Genomic DNA, 18,922 nt, shown 5'->3' with positions numbered 1-18,922 from the left:
TTCTCCACAGTGGTGTAGTAGTTAAGGTGTTGGACTAGGACCGGGGAAACCCAGGTTCAAATCCCCACTCACGCCATGGAAGCTTGCTGGGCGACCTTGGGCCAGTCACACCCTCTCAGCCCTGACCCTGGCTAATATTTGGATGGGAGACCTCCAAGGAATACCAGGGTCGAACATCTTTTTGCCTTGAAAACCAGGGTTGCCGTAAATCCGCTGTGACTTGACGGCAAAAAAAAAAAGTGCCAACTGGCAGAGCACCTGGGAGTTGACTACAAGAAGAGTTCCCACTGTGAGTTTCCCCCCCCCCCTTGTCTCTCCTTAGATCTCCCCCGAGGTGTTGTGCAAAGAGGGGATCAAGGTGCACCGTACTGTACAACAGAGCGGGCAGTTCGTTGTCTGCTTTCCAGGATCTTTTGTGTCTAAAGTATGCTGCGGCTACAACGTCTCAGAAACTGTGCACTTTGCTACCACCCAGTGGACAAGCATGGGTTTTAAAACTGCCAAGGTAGGGACTGTTTTGTTTTTGTGAAAATAAACTAAATCCTTCCAGGCGCATTGTGTGCTGTTGGGGCCGGGGTAGGAGCAATTCGTTTTCTGGAAAATGAACCAACCTAAGGAATAGATGATGGGGCTTCAAGACTTTTTCCTTCAGAACATTAGGATGCATCTGGCTATGAAAATGACAAGGGAGTTACTTACAAATGCCTGGATTTACATGAATTACATGCAGTCTGCTGGGAATTGCTCCCATGCAGTTTCCATTTAAATGAATGGGAGTTGTATAAGCTCCATTTCTGCTATGGTCCTTGAGCTGTGTTTGTTGCTCGGACAGCAGCAATTGGCCATGTTTAGCCCTTAGGTTCTCCCTCTGAGGAAAGGGCATCTTGATTGGGTGATTCTCGCTGCTTGCCCAGGGAGGCAGGAACTAACTTCCACTTCCTGTCCTTCTGGCGGGAATCTCCCACTCACTCTTCAGTTTCCAGTTTCTCTTCCTGCCTCACCAAGGAAGACTGCTTGGAGAGTTCTCTCCAAGGCATTCTTAGGTTTAGGGAGGAAAGCCTTGTTCTTCTCTTCGCTTCTTAACTAGATGCCTATCTACTCAATTTTCTTACTTCTTTCTAAATCCCCGCTTTTCTTTAGCTAATTCCCTCTTTCTGAGCTTCACTTGTCTGTCCCCCCCACCCACCTTTCCATCTTCTGCTTGTGAGCAGGGTAGAGGGGAAAACAAAATGGCTGACAACAAATAGCCAGGCCGAAGATCTGCTATCCAAAGAGGACTTTGACAATGGCAGGCTTACATCTTAGGAGCAGGAGCTCCATAACTTTACTGGCGGCCGCAGACGCACCCCCCCCACACACACACACACACAAAGCAGGAACATCTCTGTGAGGAGGAGAGCCTGCGGAAGAAAAAATGGTCTGATGTGCCTCAGCAAATGGCAAAATCGCTCACCATCAACTTCCGTTTGGCCCCTAGTGGGAACGAGGGAGTAAATCCGGGCACAGAGACATCGGGAGATCCTGAGGCGGTGTAGTGGAAACTTTGTGTTGAATCCAACCCAATGACTTCTACACAAAGGACAGCCTTCAACAAACCATGTCACTAACCTTCACTCAAACTCAGTTGCCCATTTGTTCAGGGTAAAAAAATACTGGCCTAATTCATTATCGCCACCATCATCTAGTTAATATTTCTTTAGCACCAACACTGTAATAGGGGCCTAGGCACAACAGGGGCTATGCAGATATAGTTCCTTCTCAGAGGGATTTTTACAATTACGTTTTTACTTTATTATGTTGTGAACTGTGAATGCAGAGGCAGTACGTTATTTTAAATAATTTATAATGGCAACATAATAAATGGAGGGCATTTACAGGGCTTGAGAAGGAAGTTGATGTGAGGATAAATGGGAGATTGCTTGGGGACAGGGGCTGCACAATTTGTTGTCTCATAATCAGGGTCATCCAATTAAATTGATGGGCAGTCAGTTCAAGACTCTCAAAAGGGAGTATTGGTGTGGAGATGGAATATGGCTCAGTTGCTGAACAATCTGCTTGGCAAGCAGAAGTTCCCAGGTCCAATTCCTGGCATCTCCTGTTTAAAAAAATTGGTCAGGTGATATGAAAGACCTGTATCTGAGATGGTGGAGAGCTGCTGCCAGTAAGCATAGACAATAATGCTATTAATAGGCTGAATCGGTAAAAAGCAGCTTCATATGCAATTACTAGTTCTTCACAAGGCACACAACTTGAAACCTTCACAAGATGGGGTGGTGTTTTTTTCAAAAGGGTTTGACAAGCCCATGGAGAACAGGCTCTCAGTGTCTATTGGGCATGATATCTAAATGGAACATGTTCTGGGACAATCTGTGAACAAAGAACAGGTGATAGCCATAATTTTTGTGCCTTGCTTGCAAAGTTGCTAAAGCATCTGGTGGAAACACTCTAATAACCAGGGTGTGATGTAATGGTTATAGAGTTAGACTGGGAAACCTAGGTTCAAATCCCTTCTGCCATGAAACTTGCTTGGTGATCTTGGGCCAATCTCTCCCTCCCTCTCAGGCTGACCTACCTTATAGGATTGTTTGAATATAAGAACATAAGAAGAGCCCTGCTGGATCAGGCCAAGGCCCATCAAGTCCAGCAGTCTGTTCACAAAGCGGCCAACTAGGGAATAAAATGTTGTGAGAATAAAAGGGGGAGGGACTGAATTGCCATGTAGCTCCACGTATGCCTGAGCTCCATGTAGGAAGGACAGGATAAAGACTTATAGAGGCAAGGGAACAAAATGCTGGACAAAATGGATCTTTGGTCTGATCTAGCTATCAGCACAACAACTTCCTGGGCCTGTTCCCACTCAAGCTCTCTTTGGTGTCCCTGTACAACTCAGCAAATCTTCATATACCTGTGTTTCTCACATACTTTTTTTGATGGGAAAGAATTTTCCCCAGGGATGCTGTCTTAAATTTTTTTTTCAAGGGAGTTGTTTTGTTGTACGTTACAGAGGACTAACACTCTGGAATTTGTCAATGCAGGAAATGAAGCAGCGACATATACCCAAGCCATTTTCAATGGAGAAGCTGCTTTACCAGATAGCTACGGCGGAAGCGAAAAAAGAAAATGGATCGGCTCTGAGTACAATATCGGCACTTCTCGGAGAGCTCAGGTAACTGGCCCAGTCTATGTTGTTCTGCTCTGCTTTTTCACAGAGAAGCGCTCATGGCAGATCTAGGGAGAGTGCTGCCAGAAATCCAAGATCAGTGTTGCATGCACTGAGCCAGCCATTGTTCGTGAACAGAGCCACGCTCAAGAGCAGGAGATTCCATGGCTGACTTGCTCTGACCGTGCCTGTGGTCAGAACATAGAATTCCACACTTTTTGCACTGACAAGATATGACTTTTTTAAAACCTTCTTCCACGTTTCCCAGTGTGCTCAGTCATCTCCAAGATTAAAAACACACACTTAAGAGCATGATTTCTGTATTGCAGCATGGCCATTGGTTAAGCAGGATAAGCCTATGGCTGGGTGCTGTATTTGTAAGCACTGGGTATGCCAGGAGCTTCTGCTTTTGTGGAATCTGACTTTTCAGTAACATGTAAAGATGTGTATCACAAGGTGTATCAAACCGACTCCCCTCTGGAGATGCTGAAGGACCTGTTTTAAAATGTCTCCCCCAGAAGGCAGGTTTTGAAAGGGGGGAGGGGAAGATACTGTTTCTTATGTAATACGCTTCTCTTTTGTTCCCTTACCATGTAGCATCGCTACCCACAATTCAAGTGCTGGTCGCTAGCAGATTGAATAGAGCAAGAAATCTGATGGCTGGAATCTACAAATTGTATTTAACAAGCTAATGTGTTAATATGCGAAGAAGGGTTAAAGTCTTTTCCACTGTGTGTATGCGCTCAGAGTGGAAGACTTTTCAGACACACTGAGGAAGAACTCCAACTGGAGCTACTTCCTCTGTGGAGAATTGCTACATCCACATGCATTCTTTTTTTCCTGGAAGGGAGGAAATTTTGCAAGTGTGAAGTTGGATGTTTTTTCCCCCCTGTTCAGCCATCTGAGTTGTTTTCAAACTTGTTCACATTTAAATTGTTGCCCCCAGAGATCCTTTGTAGGGATTCTGTCCTGAATTCTGATTTTTGCTGATTGGAATAACAGTGTCTTGTAACCAAAAATGTCAGCTGCTTTTTCTTGCTATGGCTTTCTTCTTTCCCGTTTCTGAATGTGATTCCCATTCACTCGCTATTTTGGTAGCTGTCCCTACTATCTGTTGAATGTGCTCCCTATGCTTTTTCTTTGTCACGGGGCCTACCAACAAAGTCAGTCTTGACAACTGTTGGACCTCTAAGGAGAATCCACCATAGGACATGAATTGATCTGCTTCCTCATATTTTCCTTGGGAATACCCTGTTGTTGGTACAGTCAGTGAACCTGTTTTCTCGCCTGGTTAAATGGATTTTGCTCCCTCCAAATGGTAATCTCGCTTGGTAGTTCACAAATGGCAGGCCACGTTCTCCCCGTGGTTTTGGTCTCTGTTCTGGTCCAGTTGCACGACAGTGGCTTCCAAGAGCAACCCTGCACTCTGAAGTCTTCTGTCCAGACTGAAGAAATTAGGCCTGATGAGTGTGGTGTCCATGAGGGAATGCTGGTTTCTAATTGTTCCTCATGTTTACAGGGACACAGAGCTGAGGCAGCGGCAGCAGCTGTTCGAGACAGGCCTCCATTCTTCAGCCCGCTACGGGAGCCACGACAGCAGCAGCTTGGGAGCAGACGGGAAGAAAAAGCCTCGAAAGTGGCAATTAGAAACATCTGAGAGGAGGTGTCAGATTTGCCAGCACCTGTGTTACCTGTCCATGGTGAGGGTCATTCCAAAAATCCAGGCGCCTGTTGTACTCACCAAAATGTCATTTAATCACTTGTCTTTTGCAGTGTTACAAAACATTCCACAACCCACATAGTGCCCATATTTCAGTACAATATTGTTTTGAAATATCCTGGAATGCATTCATGAACAGGACGCTCAGGATTGTATGGCAGTGGCCATTGCAACTGAATATAATTGAGACCAGAGTTGATTTCCTGACAGTTCTGTTTCAAGTGCCTGCTGGGCCAACCATGAACTAAAACAGGAAACACTAACCCTAAAACCTTGATAAGTTGTTAAATTGTACTAACAGTTGCCTTCCAACTTTATTCATTGATGATCAACATGACCCCCAACTAAGCCTAGAGTATGACTGCTTATGGGGATCTAGGATGCATACTGTGTTCACGAGGCACTGGCTGAACCTCACTGCTGGCCTCTTCTGAAGTGTGTGAATGACTTGGAACCCAGTTTGGTTGGTGTTATGCTTTTCTTGTAGTTTATTGTGGGAAACTGCACCAAGTAAATTTTATCGGACACTATGATATATATACATGTTTTGAACAAATACCCAACAGTCCTCTGAAGCTGCACATTTCCTTGGACGATTGGTGCAAGTGCTCTGTTAACTCGTCTGCCATTATTGATCCTGTCTTTGAGGATATTCAGAGTTACCTGGAACATAGTCTGGAAACCACTGTTGTAGTACATGGTATCAGTTTTAGTAGAAGGCGTCTTTTTTGTTTAAAATAAAGGTGTTTAATATGCTTTGCAACTTCTAGTTTTTTTCGGGAGCATGTCAGTAAAGGAAAGCTATGAGAAAGAAACCAATTATCTAAAGTACTTATTGGTTTCTTTCTCATAGCTTTCCCTTACTATCTAGAGAGATGCTGTGAACACAGCAATAAACCCATACTAAGAACAGTCACAATGTGAAGGATATAGGTCCACTCTTGGTACCCTGGATCCAGGCTCTTAGAGCCAGAGAGAATTACAGAGGCCAGTGTAACTACTACAGTGTAACCATGTAATCATAAAAGGAATGTAAGTCTCTAGCTAGTCATTATTGGGTGCATTATAGCATAACTAAAAATATGTTGTTCCCTGCATACACAATACGTCACAAAGCACAAGCCCTGTAAACATATGAAGGCCCCTTGAAATGTTTCCATGTTGCTGTTGTCAGAGTATGTACCACAGATAATTTCCAGAGAGGGTAGCTTTCTCCATACCATTGCCAAGTGCTAACGAAACTGTAATGGGAGAAAATGGGTTATAGCCAACCATCTTTTCCCCCGGAGAAAAAGGGAAGAGCAGGTCCCCTTTGACCACCAAAACTGCTGTGCTGGGGATCATGAGACCTGTGTGTGCAATGTAAGAGGAGTAATTAGGTAAGAGGAAGCTGGCTGGATTCAACCCAATCCTCCATTCTTTATGATGAAACCTTGCACACACAAAGTTTACTAAGTTGTCAGCTGCCATGTGGAAGTTTAAAGCTGCCTTAATGGCTACTAGTAAAAAAGGATACTGGTCATGATGCATACCTATTCTCTCCAGGATCAGAGGAGCATGCCTGTTACATTAGGTGCTGTGGAACACGGGGAGGATAATGCTGCTGCAGTTGTCTTGCTTGTGGGCTTCCTAGAGGCACCTAGTTGGTCACTGTGTGAACAGACTGCTGGACTTGATGGGCCTTGGTCTGATCCAGCATGGCTTTTCTTAATGGTTACTCAAGTGCTTAGTCTTATGGAGGAAGAAAAGGTTGCCCTGGCTCAGTTTTTCCTGGAAAGATAGTTCAAAAATTATACTTGTTGCACATTGGGATTTGATTCCAAAGCTACCTGCCTATACATGAAAATAATTGCTAGCCTGATGACAGACATGTACAGCGAATCCTAAGCACAGTTACACCCTTTTAAGCCCATTGACTGCACTTGACCCAGAAAGATCTGCAGTGTTAATGACTCACTATGATACACCAACAACAATAGCCAGTCAGCGTGTTTATAAAATAACACTGAACATCATGGGACTGATCTGTTACAAGCCATGAAAGTGAATTCACAAGGTCATACATACATTAGCAAGCCAGGGGCCAAACGTCATCCACACAATCACAGGAATACAGAATACCGTTTAGAAAAAGTGATCTGTACTTCACTAATGTTCTGGACCTGTTTATTTTGTCAGGTTGTACAGGAGAATGAAAATGTTGTCTTCTGCCTGGAATGTGCCCTGCGGCATGTAGAAAAACAGAAGTCTTGTCGGGGATTGAAACTAATGTATCGCTATGATGAGGTCTGTACATAGTGCATTTTTTGCTCTTACTATTGTTAAGTGCCAGACAGCTTTGTAAGATGGAAAGAATTGCATTTGTGATTTGTAGGACTGAAAATTGTATTTTCTCCTTAGAATTTTCAGTTGGAAAATTTGGTCTTGATTTCCATCTACATTTTATGGATTAATAATAAAAACAGTTTACTGGACATGGGTTAAGAGACAAGAACTACATAGTTTAGTAAACACAGAAACCCCTATCTCATGTTATAAAGGGACTCCTCAACATGGTGTCCATGGGTGCCGAGGTGCCTGCTGATACTTTTTCTGGCACCTGCCATTTGTTCTTAGGAAAGGGGTGGGGCCAAGTAGGGCTTTTGCCCAGTAAGGCTTCTGATTGACTACTGGAGATTTGATTGGATATGCAGATTTTTAAAAATGTTGCTTTGGCAGCAGAACAAGGATCTGCATTGTGTTACTGAAGTGAAGCGGTGGCAGTCATTGTGTGGCTGGCTCCACCTCCTGCAGCAGCCATTTTGTGGCAGCCATTTTGTTGCTGCACCCACCATGCCGTGTCAGAATTCCAGAAGTGCCCACAGGCTCAAGAAGGCTGGGGGTCCCTGTGTTATATCCTGCACGTGCATGCCATACATCTGTCTGCTACAGCCAAAATGCTTTCACTTTACAAATGAAAGGAGGAGCCAGTACCTGGATAAATGTGGAGTTTAAATCACATGTTGGGCTGTGTATGCATTGAACATAGCATGAGAATGAGCCATGCTGGTCTGCAGTAGAAAAATCTAGATTTCCGTCGTAGGAGACAAGATTTTGGGGGTATACGTTTTTGAGTCAAAGTCCCTGTGGTAAGATACCATGCAGATTGTATGTGTGTTCACTGTAACAAGAACAGGGCTAGAGAAGTTTTGGGAGCAGTACAGCCTTCCTCAGGTGGCATACACGCACCTCTCTTTTGCCAAAGGAAGCGTCCTTGTCCTGGAGGAAAATGCTGCCATTAGCTCAAAAAAAAAAGTACATTGGTAAAGCAGTTAAGCCTTGTTCACAGCCACTTTGATCATTTGAAAACAACTTTTAGACACCAGGTGACTGAAAAGAACATGTTAGTTGAGATCAAAGTGCTAAGTTTGCTGTTTTGCTTTCTCCAATAGGAACAAATAATTAGTTTAGTCAATCAAATCTGTGGAAAAGTATCTGGCAAAAACGGCACCATTGAGAACTGTATCAGCAAGCCTACACCAAAAAGAGGACCTCGAAAGAGAGCAACAGTCGACGTGCCGTCCTCGAGACTTTCATCCTCCGGTTCATCCAAAAGTGCTTCAAGTTAATCATGAAGATGCCAACACACTCTCCTTTTTTGTCAATTTTATATATATTTTTTGTAATTATTATATCATAGTTTGGAGTACTTGCTGTAGAATACAAGCTGTCTTTGCACTAGCTCTAAAGAAGATTTTCTTCTGGTTTTAGAGAACTAATTTTGTTTTAGCATTAAACTGTTGAATTTTTTTAAAATTTAGAATAGATCAATACAGCAGTCAGGTCCCGCCCCCCCCTTCAACTGCTGTGCATTCACTGTTTTAAAACTGGCAAGAGGCAAATGACATTAATATGTATTTGTCCCTCTGGCTGAATTTTTTTTTAAAAAAGCCTTTTTTTCCCTTCAGTAACTGTGAAAAAGGCTTTTAACCTCCCCCCCCCCTTTTTTCCTTTTTTTGATAGGTTGAAGTTCGGCGTGTGTGATGATTTGTTCTCCAGTCATGTCAGCAATTTTTTTTTTCAAGCAAGGAAAGGGATAGGAGACAAAACTTGAAAGAAAATGCTATACTTTGGGCTTGTATTCTGTAACAGGCATGAGTTTTGTACCTTTTAAAATTGGAGAATACACACTTTTCTTTGAGAGGTTCTGGCAGCTGAAGATGGACTTAGTTTTCTAACTATAGGCAAAATGGGAGATTTGGAGAAACTGTTCTCTGTTACCAGCACTTCACTATGCATCTGTTCGAGGAGGAGAAGAAAGAGAAGACTGCCTGCCTTGAGGAGTCATGTGAGCGAAAATTGTGCCTGATTTCATTAGGAAATCCATTCTGCTATTTTTTTTGGTGCTGTTGGCTACTTTTGTCAAAAAAAAAAAACCCTTCAATAGCATCCTTTAAAAATGATTGAAGCCATAAGTGCTTCTTGTCATAGACGTGCAATCTTTAACATTCCATTTCCATTCCACTGCTGTTTTTCCATACCTTTTCACAGTCAGCATTAATTTTGTTTTGTTATATGATCACATTTAGAGCCACTAGCAGGTTTGCATCTTTCTTTTGAATGTGAAAATGCATTTGCTTTCCATCTTGTCTATTTTTTCTTCTTCATGTTGTAACAAAAAAGAAATCATACCTTTTGTACATAAGTCTGTAAATTGTTTTAAATACTTGAGCCTTTTTCTTGGGAGGGCGGGGGAAGGGTGGCAAAGAGACAAGATGAAGAAAAGCCTTACGTTTCACTTTCTTCATCAGTTGGATTGGATGCTTACAGGGTTTTTCTTGTAACATTTATAAGTGCTGCTTACATCACTGAACAACAACAAAAAATAATAATGGAGTAGTTGTTGCCCTTTTCCAGTTGTGTGTACAGTATGGTGTGGAATAAAAAAGGGAAAATGTTTTCACAAACTCTTTGTTTCATAATTGAATTCAACAAGACCGTAGAGCTACCCATATTGCACTGAGCTTGCCAGTGGTGACTGTCAGGAAAGTCTTATAAAATACATATTGTTGGTTGTTGCAGAAGACTGAACTGTTTTGAAAATATTTAACAATAACATACAGAGTCGAGTGTTTTCCAATGTGGTTGTCCGGTTTTTATGGCCTTGCTGTGTACTTTTTCCTTCTTGACAGTAAACTTCTGACTATGGCTTACAGTTTGACATTTAATTTATTAGCGCTGCTCTGCTCTCTTTCCTTGTAAGGAAAGACTTCATGTTTATTGCCAGTTTTTGTTTACTTTTCAGGTTTGTAATACAAGGTTTAATAAAAAAACACTTTTGGACACTTTGTCTTTCTTCTGAGAGAGTAGTTGAGTTAAAATTGGGTATTTTTTTTTTAAAGAACCATTCTAATAGGTTAGTGAAAACTAGTAACGCAGTTATATCTAGTGTTTATTTTATTGAACTACGTTATTCTACCAGATGAGAAATAAACCCTTATATCCTTATATCATATTCAGACATTCTCTATCAAACCACTTATTGGTATTATTGGTATTCTGTCCCCCTCCGTTGGATAATCTGACATTCTTAACCACAGGCAGCCTCAGAGATCTAATTAATTCATTGTATAATGCCAAAGACCCTTATATAAACTCAGTACTAAAGGGATGGGATTGAGAGATCAATAATTGGTGAATAGGATGATTAATGCAGGTGGGGGACCAGTCATAATTATCCTCCTTTGCCAATTTCCTTAGTTCCATCTACACGAGCACCTCCTTATATCATGCTTTGTGATAAGCATCTGGATCAGTATTGTTTAATGGTCGGTGTTGCTAAGGGATGGAAAGGGATGGAAATTAACAGTGCAATCCTAAAGAGTTACTCCATTCGCTTAGGTGGGCTTAGACTAGATTAACTCCATTCAGGATTGCACTGCAAAGGTGGCTGTTCTCATGTAACGAGCAAGAAGTTCAGACATGCATCTGGGCATCACAAGGGGACAGCAAGCTGGGGAGGGTCCCTGCGCACTAGTAACTGTGCCTAAGGCCAGCGACAGTCTCAAACATCGCACCAGACTCTTCAACCCTTTCTGCACCATAAAATACTTTGATTTTCAGACCGTGAAGGTGGAAGACAGCACAAGGAGAAAACCAAGATTTACCCTGTGCCTCTTTTACCCCTTTCATTTGAGCTTCCCTTGAAGAAACAAGTAAAAGGTAAAGCAGAAACTTCTTTCATTATAGAACTAGTTTAAAATACTTTGCATTCAAGGTATAGACTTTACAATTTATTATCCCAGCATGGACCCTTTCGCAAGTAATTGTGTGTGTGATACCCACTACTTCAGTAAGAAAATGAACTCCACCACACCCTTTGAAAGTTCAATGCGACCTCTCACCTGGCTTTGTTTTCCTTTCTCCTCTTGTAGACCTTAGAGGTGGTTTTTCTGCAGTTAACAGTTGGAATATAAGAACTATCAGCTTTTAACCACAGCAATTGAGACAGGCACACTAACAACAACCACACACACAAACCTTATGTATAGTTAACACTCCTATTGAGGACTTTTACAATAAACGCTTTCAAAATGTATGCCTTGGACAACCCTCTATATAGAAGGTTTTGTGTTCAAAAAGGCAAGGCTTTATTGCTAAAAGGTGTGCTTTTCAGAAATTTTATAAAAATCAATATTTTACATGACTGAAACTCATTTTGTATGTGCTAATTTTTCCATGATAAATCATTATAGTGACACGGGCTCCTTCAACTGTTACTTCACTCATTCCGTGGTCATAATTCCTATGGAGCACTGATTAGATTCAGCCTGTCTGTGAGTCACTCTCATCGCTCAGATCAGACGGGCCCTTCGCTTCTGCACTGTTGGCCACAAGAGCAGTGTCCACTTGCACTTCTTCCTCATCTGACTGGATCACAGGCGATTCTCCTTCACTGGCATCCTGGCTAGTAGAATCAATGCAGCCGGTTGTTGAAGACCACTTCTCTCTCAATTCTGGCGGAGTAGGGACTTGAAGACTGATTTCGTTTTGACAGGTGGTAGAGTCTGGCCCTTCAAAGAATAATGAGAAAAGTAATTAAGCCCACAATCTTTATCCTGATCATGTTTATTACAATATTAATGTAGTAAAACCACACTAAAAGATCTAATTGGATGGACAAAATACATGGGAACATGTTCAAGTGGAACAAAAGCAACAATACAACATCTCACCCCACACCTCTGGAGGCACAGTGTTACAACCATTTAACTAGGCCAAGAGGCAGATGCCGGAACAGTAGTTATATTAGGAAATAACAGCTGTTGGACATTAGCCTTGAGCTAGGATTCTAGCTTGCTTTATATATAATCTCAACAAACAAATGAAATCTCCAGATGTTTCTACAGTGAGAATTGGGCTTGTGAACTTCCATTCCATTCAATGACAACGAGACTTGGGATGTTCCACTCCTCAAACCTGAGCAGCAGCACTTCCGCAGAGGCTTGAGGAGGGGGGGGCCTTCATCTTCCAGGTCCACTGCCTTAAAAAAAAACACTCAGAATTGCAGCTGGAAAAAAGGTCTTTAAAAAAACCAAAAGAACAGAACAATTTTCTGCCAACACAAATCAGAAAAGAATTTGGGCAGTGCAGACCCTTCATGAGAACCGCTTTCTGATTATTGGACAGCTGTGCCTCAAGAATACAGAGCTGGTTTGTTTAAACCTGACAAATATTACAAAAATATATTTGCCAGTTCAAGTTTAGTTTGCTCAATACTGCCTTAACTAGACAGAGAGGGAGAGCAAAATCAGAAAAGAATTCCACAAAAAGAGATGGTCTTTGTATGGGAGCACAAGAGCCTTTAAAATAAATGGATGACTAATTCTGAAACAAGATGGGTTTGGGAAATTAGCATCTTTCCCTTTTTCATTCTTCATGCCCTACTTCCTGGGTCAGAGAGGCAAATCACCCCAAGCCAGACTGTCCTCTCTTTGCTCTCTGAGAATCTGAACTATTTTTTCAAACTCCTTGGGGCAGGAATCTGAACACTGGATCTCTTACAACTGGAATCCATTATCAAACATACTGAGTCTGTTTTTTCTATACAAAAGTAAAAAACTTGGGGAAAAATACTTGACTTTTATGGTCAAGCATTATAAATATGACACAATAAGCATCTCATCAGACACTAATTCCCAAGAAACTCTCATTACGATCGCTGAAACCTCCTGTATAGTATGTACAGTTCAGAAACCATCACAACCCGCTCTTCCATCATGCCTCAATAGGAGTAGCGCCACTTCTATTTTTTTGTGCCGGTGCAACTAGCAGCCCAACCATTTTCTACCTATCATAGGGGATGGCATAGTACTGTCCTCTCCTCCGGAATTAAGAAAGACATCTAAGGCTTCTTGGTCAGACATATCCACAAGGTCCATTTGCTCCAACATGTCCACGTTCACTTCCATAGAAGACATGCTTCCTATTGGCTCTGCAACCAGAAAAAGATGAATTAATAAAAGACAATTCAAAGCAAAGACTACCAACTTTATCCATACAAGCTTTCGTTGTCACAATCATGGGCTGCATCCAGAGTTGTTAAAATAAGTATATGAATGACTATATTGGAGTGTGGATGGAAGTGCTTTGTGAACACACAGCTTTTAATTTTGTTTGTTTGCCTGGTATGAGTTACCCCAACAGTTTGGCCCAGAACTTCTACATATAAATTTCAGAAAGTACAGTTATACTTTAGCAGCCTATATTGATGACCCCTTTTCCCCTGACACATTTTCCTTTCTGCTTTATATCCACATGAGTTAGGAAAGTAAATGAAAGTGATTGTGCAAATAAAAGTAGTTTTTATTCCAACTACTGGACCACCACTGGTGGTCTGCTGGACCACCACTGAATATACCAGCAGCTGCAATAACCCCCATGGATGTGAGCACAAACATGGTTAAAAGTAAGCAGGACTAGCAGCTCATAGCATGGATGGGAAAATGCCTGGACACAGAAATCACCCCAAAGCAGGGATACAAGGGTGATGGATACGAATAAAAATAGCCCCACAGGGAGCTAGGGCAGCAGCAGGCTAGCTCTCCTGCATCTGGGCAAGTTTCCTCTTGCAATCCAGCTCGAAAATTGTGAGCCTACAGAATTAGGTGAGCAGCTTTTAGCACTTGCCTCGCCTTTCAGCTATCTGGAGATAGCCGGTGGAGAGATATTGTTCCATGTCCTGCTGGAAAGCTTCTTCAAAGAACTTTTGCCGCTCCTTGAGCTTCAGCTGTTGGGTGTGCTCCATATCCAACACCTTCTGTGCATGCTCTGCATCTAGTTCAGCTACAAACAGGAAAACCACATTCAGACCTTAAGGTTAAAATGTTCTAATTTCCTTGCTTTCAATCATTTATGCTTTATGTGCGTCTCCTTCCCACTCCACCCCTAAATAAACCCTGGTTGAAATTAATGAAAATCACTACTAAGCTAACACATCATAAAGAGAAGAATCAATTGGCAGCTGACGTGGTGTACTGGTTCAGAGTGGTGGTTTGGATCACATGAGTGGTGGACTCTAATCTGGTGAACTGGGTTGGTTTGCCCACTCCTACACATGAAGCCAGCTGGGTGACCTTGGACTAGCCACAGCTCTCTCAGAGCTCTCTTAGCCCCACCTACCTCACAGAGTGTCTGTTGTGGGGAGGGGAAGGGAAGTTGTAAACCAGTTTGATTCATCCTTAAGTGGTAGAGACCACCAAGGCTAATAATTTGGTTCGATGAAGAGGAGCTATTAAAGAACAGGTCCTTGGTGAGCAACCTCTTAAGAACATGAGTTTATGTATCACAGCATGCTATCTGTCAGTGGTGAGGAGAACAAATGATTATAAAGACAAACAATTAGGGAAAATTGGTTCTCGTAGGTTATCCAGGCTGTGTAACCGTGGTCTTGGTATTTTCTTTCCTGACGTTTCGCCAGCAGCTGTGGCCGGCATCTTCAGAGGAGTAACACTGAAGGACAGATCTTTGATGCCTCGGGTCTGAACAGGTACAGCTGAGAAACAAACATCCACACTTGTTTTTGGGTGTGGTGGCTGTTGAGTCATTTAAGCCTAGCCCACTGTACTCTGCTGTCCAGAACAAATCCTCATAGTGAGGAATTTACTACTTCCATATGATGGAGAAATGCAATTCAATTGGCATACAAAAATGGCCAGCAGCTGTTACTAAGCACAGAAGTCTCATGACTTCCCCCTAATCGCTCTTGACAGTTTTGAATTCTAATGGCCACACAGGTTTTCTTGTATTCCCCAAATAGGCGCAGCAGCCAAGCAACAAATGGTGTTTTATGTAAGCTTTTATCAAGCTTCTACCCATTCCCAGTTAGCCTTTTATGCTTAAACGAGGAGCACACTTTAAAAATGATCATTCTAATGCCATATCGGAATGGCGAGATTATCATTTTCATTAAGTATTAAGTATTATAAAGTTTAAATTGTATGGAAAAGGTGTGTTGGGGAACATTTCCATTTAAATTAATAACAAAAAAATCAGTACTTCCCATATCGAGTGAAAATGATAACGATTCCCTTTCCAAAATTACAAAACAAAATCAAAATGTAATGTTAGGCCACAGGAGAAGGGAGACAAAGCATGCCTCGTGGGTCCACGGCACACTGGCCCTGTAACCTTTAAAGGGCCACAGTGTGACTGGGCAGCAAAACTGGCTTCCAACGCGCTGCCTGCAGAACAGTAGAAAGGACTTCCAACCTGATTCCAGATATTTTTGATATTTATCCAGAGTAGAATACTGGAATCTGGAGGTATTGGGAGTGCTTTTCTCAGTATTGGATATTGCTGATCCAAGATCGGAAATATGGAGCATTTTATTGCAACAGCAATATCCAACTGCACACCTCTAGTTTACACTGTTCAACAAGGCAGAACTAAGGTCCAACTACAAACACAGGTACTTTTTCATGGTCATAGTTTTTCCCTCCAAGGAAGCCAAAAAGTTACACTTTGGTTGCCTACAGCCAGCCTGTATTAAATGAGAGATCATTATCTTCCCTTTCCATCTGCCTAGATAAAATACCCCTCTTCATATTGTAGAACTGCAGTGTAATAAGAATGAGCCATAACCTAAATACCTATTTTACAGCCCATTTCTGAGGCCACAGCGGCAGGGCGAGGCACAGCAATAGCGCAGCTGGGAGGCCTCCTAAGGACCTCCTAAGCACGCCACCAAGAAAAAGGGAAGTTTAAAAAGGAACCGCCACTTCTATAGCATCAACGTTTAGGCCTCCTGCGACCACAGAAGCCTCTTCACCAACCTGGTCGCCAAATTCCCGGACTGTGTGCACTACGCCCAGATCTTTGACGCCTCGGGTCTGCGTTTCCTCCTGGCCGGAGGGCAAAGGGTGGCTTCTCAGTGAGTGGGTGAAAGGGTCGCCACCACTGACAACGAGGGTGGCGAGGGGAGGGCTGTGCTCATGCGCTCATCTCCCCCCCCTCCTATTGCAGGCGACCATGGATACCCCTTGAGGCCCTATCTCATGACACTGTACCCGGTGGATGACCCGCCCGACCATGCCCACTTCAACCGCTCTAATTGCAAGACACGCATGCTCATCAAGAGAGCCTTTGGCCAACTCAAGATGCGTTTCTGCTGCCTTCACCATACGGGGGGCCATCAGGCAATGCAGCCGGGGGGCAAGCTGTTTTGCTTGTGCGCCATGCTTTACAACATCGCCATCCGCCAGGGCCTTCCTGTCCTCCCAGCCGACCCCACCGAGGGGCCCTGGAAGGCAATGGCCGAGGACCCCGAGGAGGAGGCGGGTGACGCCAGCCATGACCTCCCCGGCCACCTAGCCAGGGAGCGGATTCGAGCGGCTTTGTGGCAGGAGGTGGAGGAGGCAAGGGCTTACTCATCATGGCTGCATATTGCAATTCCCTGACAGACAAGGTACCTTATTGATGCTAAAATTGTCAGCAGTGCCTTTCTAGCATCTTGCATTTGCTTCTGCTGGCCTTCTGAAAACTTGCTCTGTACATTTACTCCTGCTATAACAGAGGCTATAGCTTGGACAGCTGCACAATGCAAGTTAGAATGCTGATGGGTCTGAAATCTAAACAGTGAGTTCTTCCAGTTTGAGAAGCCATTCTGAACAAGTTTCATGTGCATCCTTGTCTCTTGATGTGTTTGGAAGAGGAGCATTCATGTCATTTGCTGCTAAGTGACAGATGTCACAATATGCTTTTTCCATTGCCACATCATAAGAGCCATTCATAGGTTCTTTTCCAAGTATCTTGGTACTGTTGGCTTGGCTTTTGCTTCACATTAGAAAATCTCTTCTCTGAAGAGGGAAGTGTCACAATCCAGCCTTGGTTGTACGTCATTAATAATACGTTGGACTGGTTTGAGTTGCATGTAACCACCAGAGGTTTTCTATTGTCATTTTCTTTGGGTTTGTCTTGTAACAAGGTGTGCCTGGGTATCATTCTGGCCTTTCCAATCATCTTTTTTACCATATGGGCAGGATATTTTAGTTGCAAAAATGCTTGCTGTAGCTCCTTCAAGTGAGTATCTCTGTCTGAGGGAGATACTCAGATGCGACTATAGCGTAGGAGTTGGAGCAGATGTGACTATAGCATAGGGCTTGGCTATAGACAATGGCTGGGGTGGTACCTGGAGGCATGTAGGTATGTTTGCTGATCTGTCGATTTCCAGTATAATGTGGTGCTTGTGCGTCCCTTGTGTATCCATACCGTGGTGTCCAGGAAGATTATTTCTTGTTCAGAGAAATTCATAGTTAGATTGATGGTGGGGTGGAAGTTGTTGAAAGCCTGGTGAAATCTTTTGAGGGCTTATTTGCCATGAGTCCAGACTGGCTGATGGGAGAAAGGGGGTGGGATGGCCACACAGGGATAAAAGGCTGGGCTGAGCAGAGGCCGAGGAGGAGAATTATGGGCCAAGGCTGACTCTGTAGCGTCACAAGAGTCAAGCTGGCTACTACCGACGGGGAAGATGGCTCAGATTCCCCGTCGGACTGGTCTGAGGCCGAAGAAGCTCTCTTATATCAACAAGGGGTGGGGCAAACGGGCCCCAGACAAGGCTCCTCCAAGTCCCCGCATGACAAACATCCTTGAATCTTAGCAAAGGATTCCAAATGGTATCATTTAAAGAGGAATTGGCTGTAATGTAATTGCATATCAAGGAGGAACAAGGTGGGAGCCTTGCACCTTCTGCTGAGTTTAATAGCATTTTAACTGGCATTTTATTCTCTCCTTGGCTCTGATTCCATTTCCAAAGGGCCACCAGAAAGCGGAGCCCGAGTTGGTGGCTTGCCTGATCGTATTAAGAGACAAATGTAGACATAGCTTAGCTGTAGTCTGAAGTGTGCACACTTAAAAGTTTTGTAAATATTTATCCTGAGACTCCTGTACTTCCTTTATATCCTGCCTTTCTCTCCAATTTGGACCCAAAGCAGCTGACATTATTTTCCTTTTCTCCATATTATCCTCCAATAACCCTGTGAGGCAGTTCAGGCTGAGAGCATGTGACTGGCTCAAGATCACCCAGTTAGTTTCCATGGCAGAATGGCAATTCAAACATGGGTCTCCCAGATCCAAGTCTGACACTCTTAGCAACTACAGCACATTGTAATAAAGCTGTGATCCCTTTAAGGCATAATTTTGCTGGGGAATGAGCCTTGCAGAACTTGGCCAGGAGTTACTTCTCAGTGTAATTATTCATTAGATAATAGATAGGTAAGATAACATAGAAGTGTAATTATTCTTTAACAATTCATACAGGTCAACACAATTTATTCTATTGTTTAAAAGAGTTGTTGATTATATATGTATATTATCTACATTTATTATATATGTATATATAAAGCAAAATATGTGTGTAATATATGGGAGGCACCATTTGGTACTTTTGCCCTCCTTAAAAAAACGTAGATCCTGCCCTGACCCCCCGCCCCCAATCTGGGCTGGCGAGGCATGGCCTGGCCCAACCAAGTGACATTTATGTCATATTCAGCCCTCATAACAAGTGA

General features: G+C 43.0%; 2 protein-coding genes across 2 annotated transcripts in view; one reads left to right on the top strand and one right to left on the bottom strand.

Moving 5' to 3' along the window:
- Positions 1-8,539, top strand: part of JARID2 (jumonji and AT-rich interaction domain containing 2) — a 235,764-nt gene extending 227,225 nt beyond the window's left edge. The window contains exons 14-18 of the mRNA XM_056854075.1: positions 323-505; positions 3,036-3,166; positions 4,680-4,860; positions 7,059-7,166; positions 8,312-8,539. Coding sequence (XP_056710053.1) covers positions 323-505; positions 3,036-3,166; positions 4,680-4,860; positions 7,059-7,166; positions 8,312-8,488 — 780 coding nt within the window. The 3' untranslated portion in view covers positions 8,489-8,539. The remainder of the gene's footprint in view (positions 1-322; positions 506-3,035; positions 3,167-4,679; positions 4,861-7,058; positions 7,167-8,311) is intronic.
- A 3,105-nt stretch (positions 8,540-11,644) lies between these two features.
- Positions 11,645-18,922, bottom strand: part of DTNBP1 (dystrobrevin binding protein 1) — a 67,218-nt gene continuing 59,940 nt past the window's right edge. The window contains exons 8-10 of the mRNA XM_056854363.1: positions 14,049-14,204; positions 13,210-13,353; positions 11,645-11,932 (exon numbers count right to left, since the gene is read on the bottom strand). Coding sequence (XP_056710341.1) covers positions 11,685-11,932; positions 13,210-13,353; positions 14,049-14,204 — 548 coding nt within the window. The 3' untranslated portion in view covers positions 11,645-11,684. The remainder of the gene's footprint in view (positions 11,933-13,209; positions 13,354-14,048; positions 14,205-18,922) is intronic.

The sequence above is a fragment of the Euleptes europaea genome, chromosome 8 (genome assembly GCF_029931775.1).
Source record: "Euleptes europaea isolate rEulEur1 chromosome 8, rEulEur1.hap1, whole genome shotgun sequence".
Lineage (NCBI taxonomy): Eukaryota > Metazoa > Chordata > Lepidosauria > Squamata > Sphaerodactylidae > Euleptes > Euleptes europaea.
This window is presented reverse-complemented; position numbering and strand designations above follow the sequence as displayed.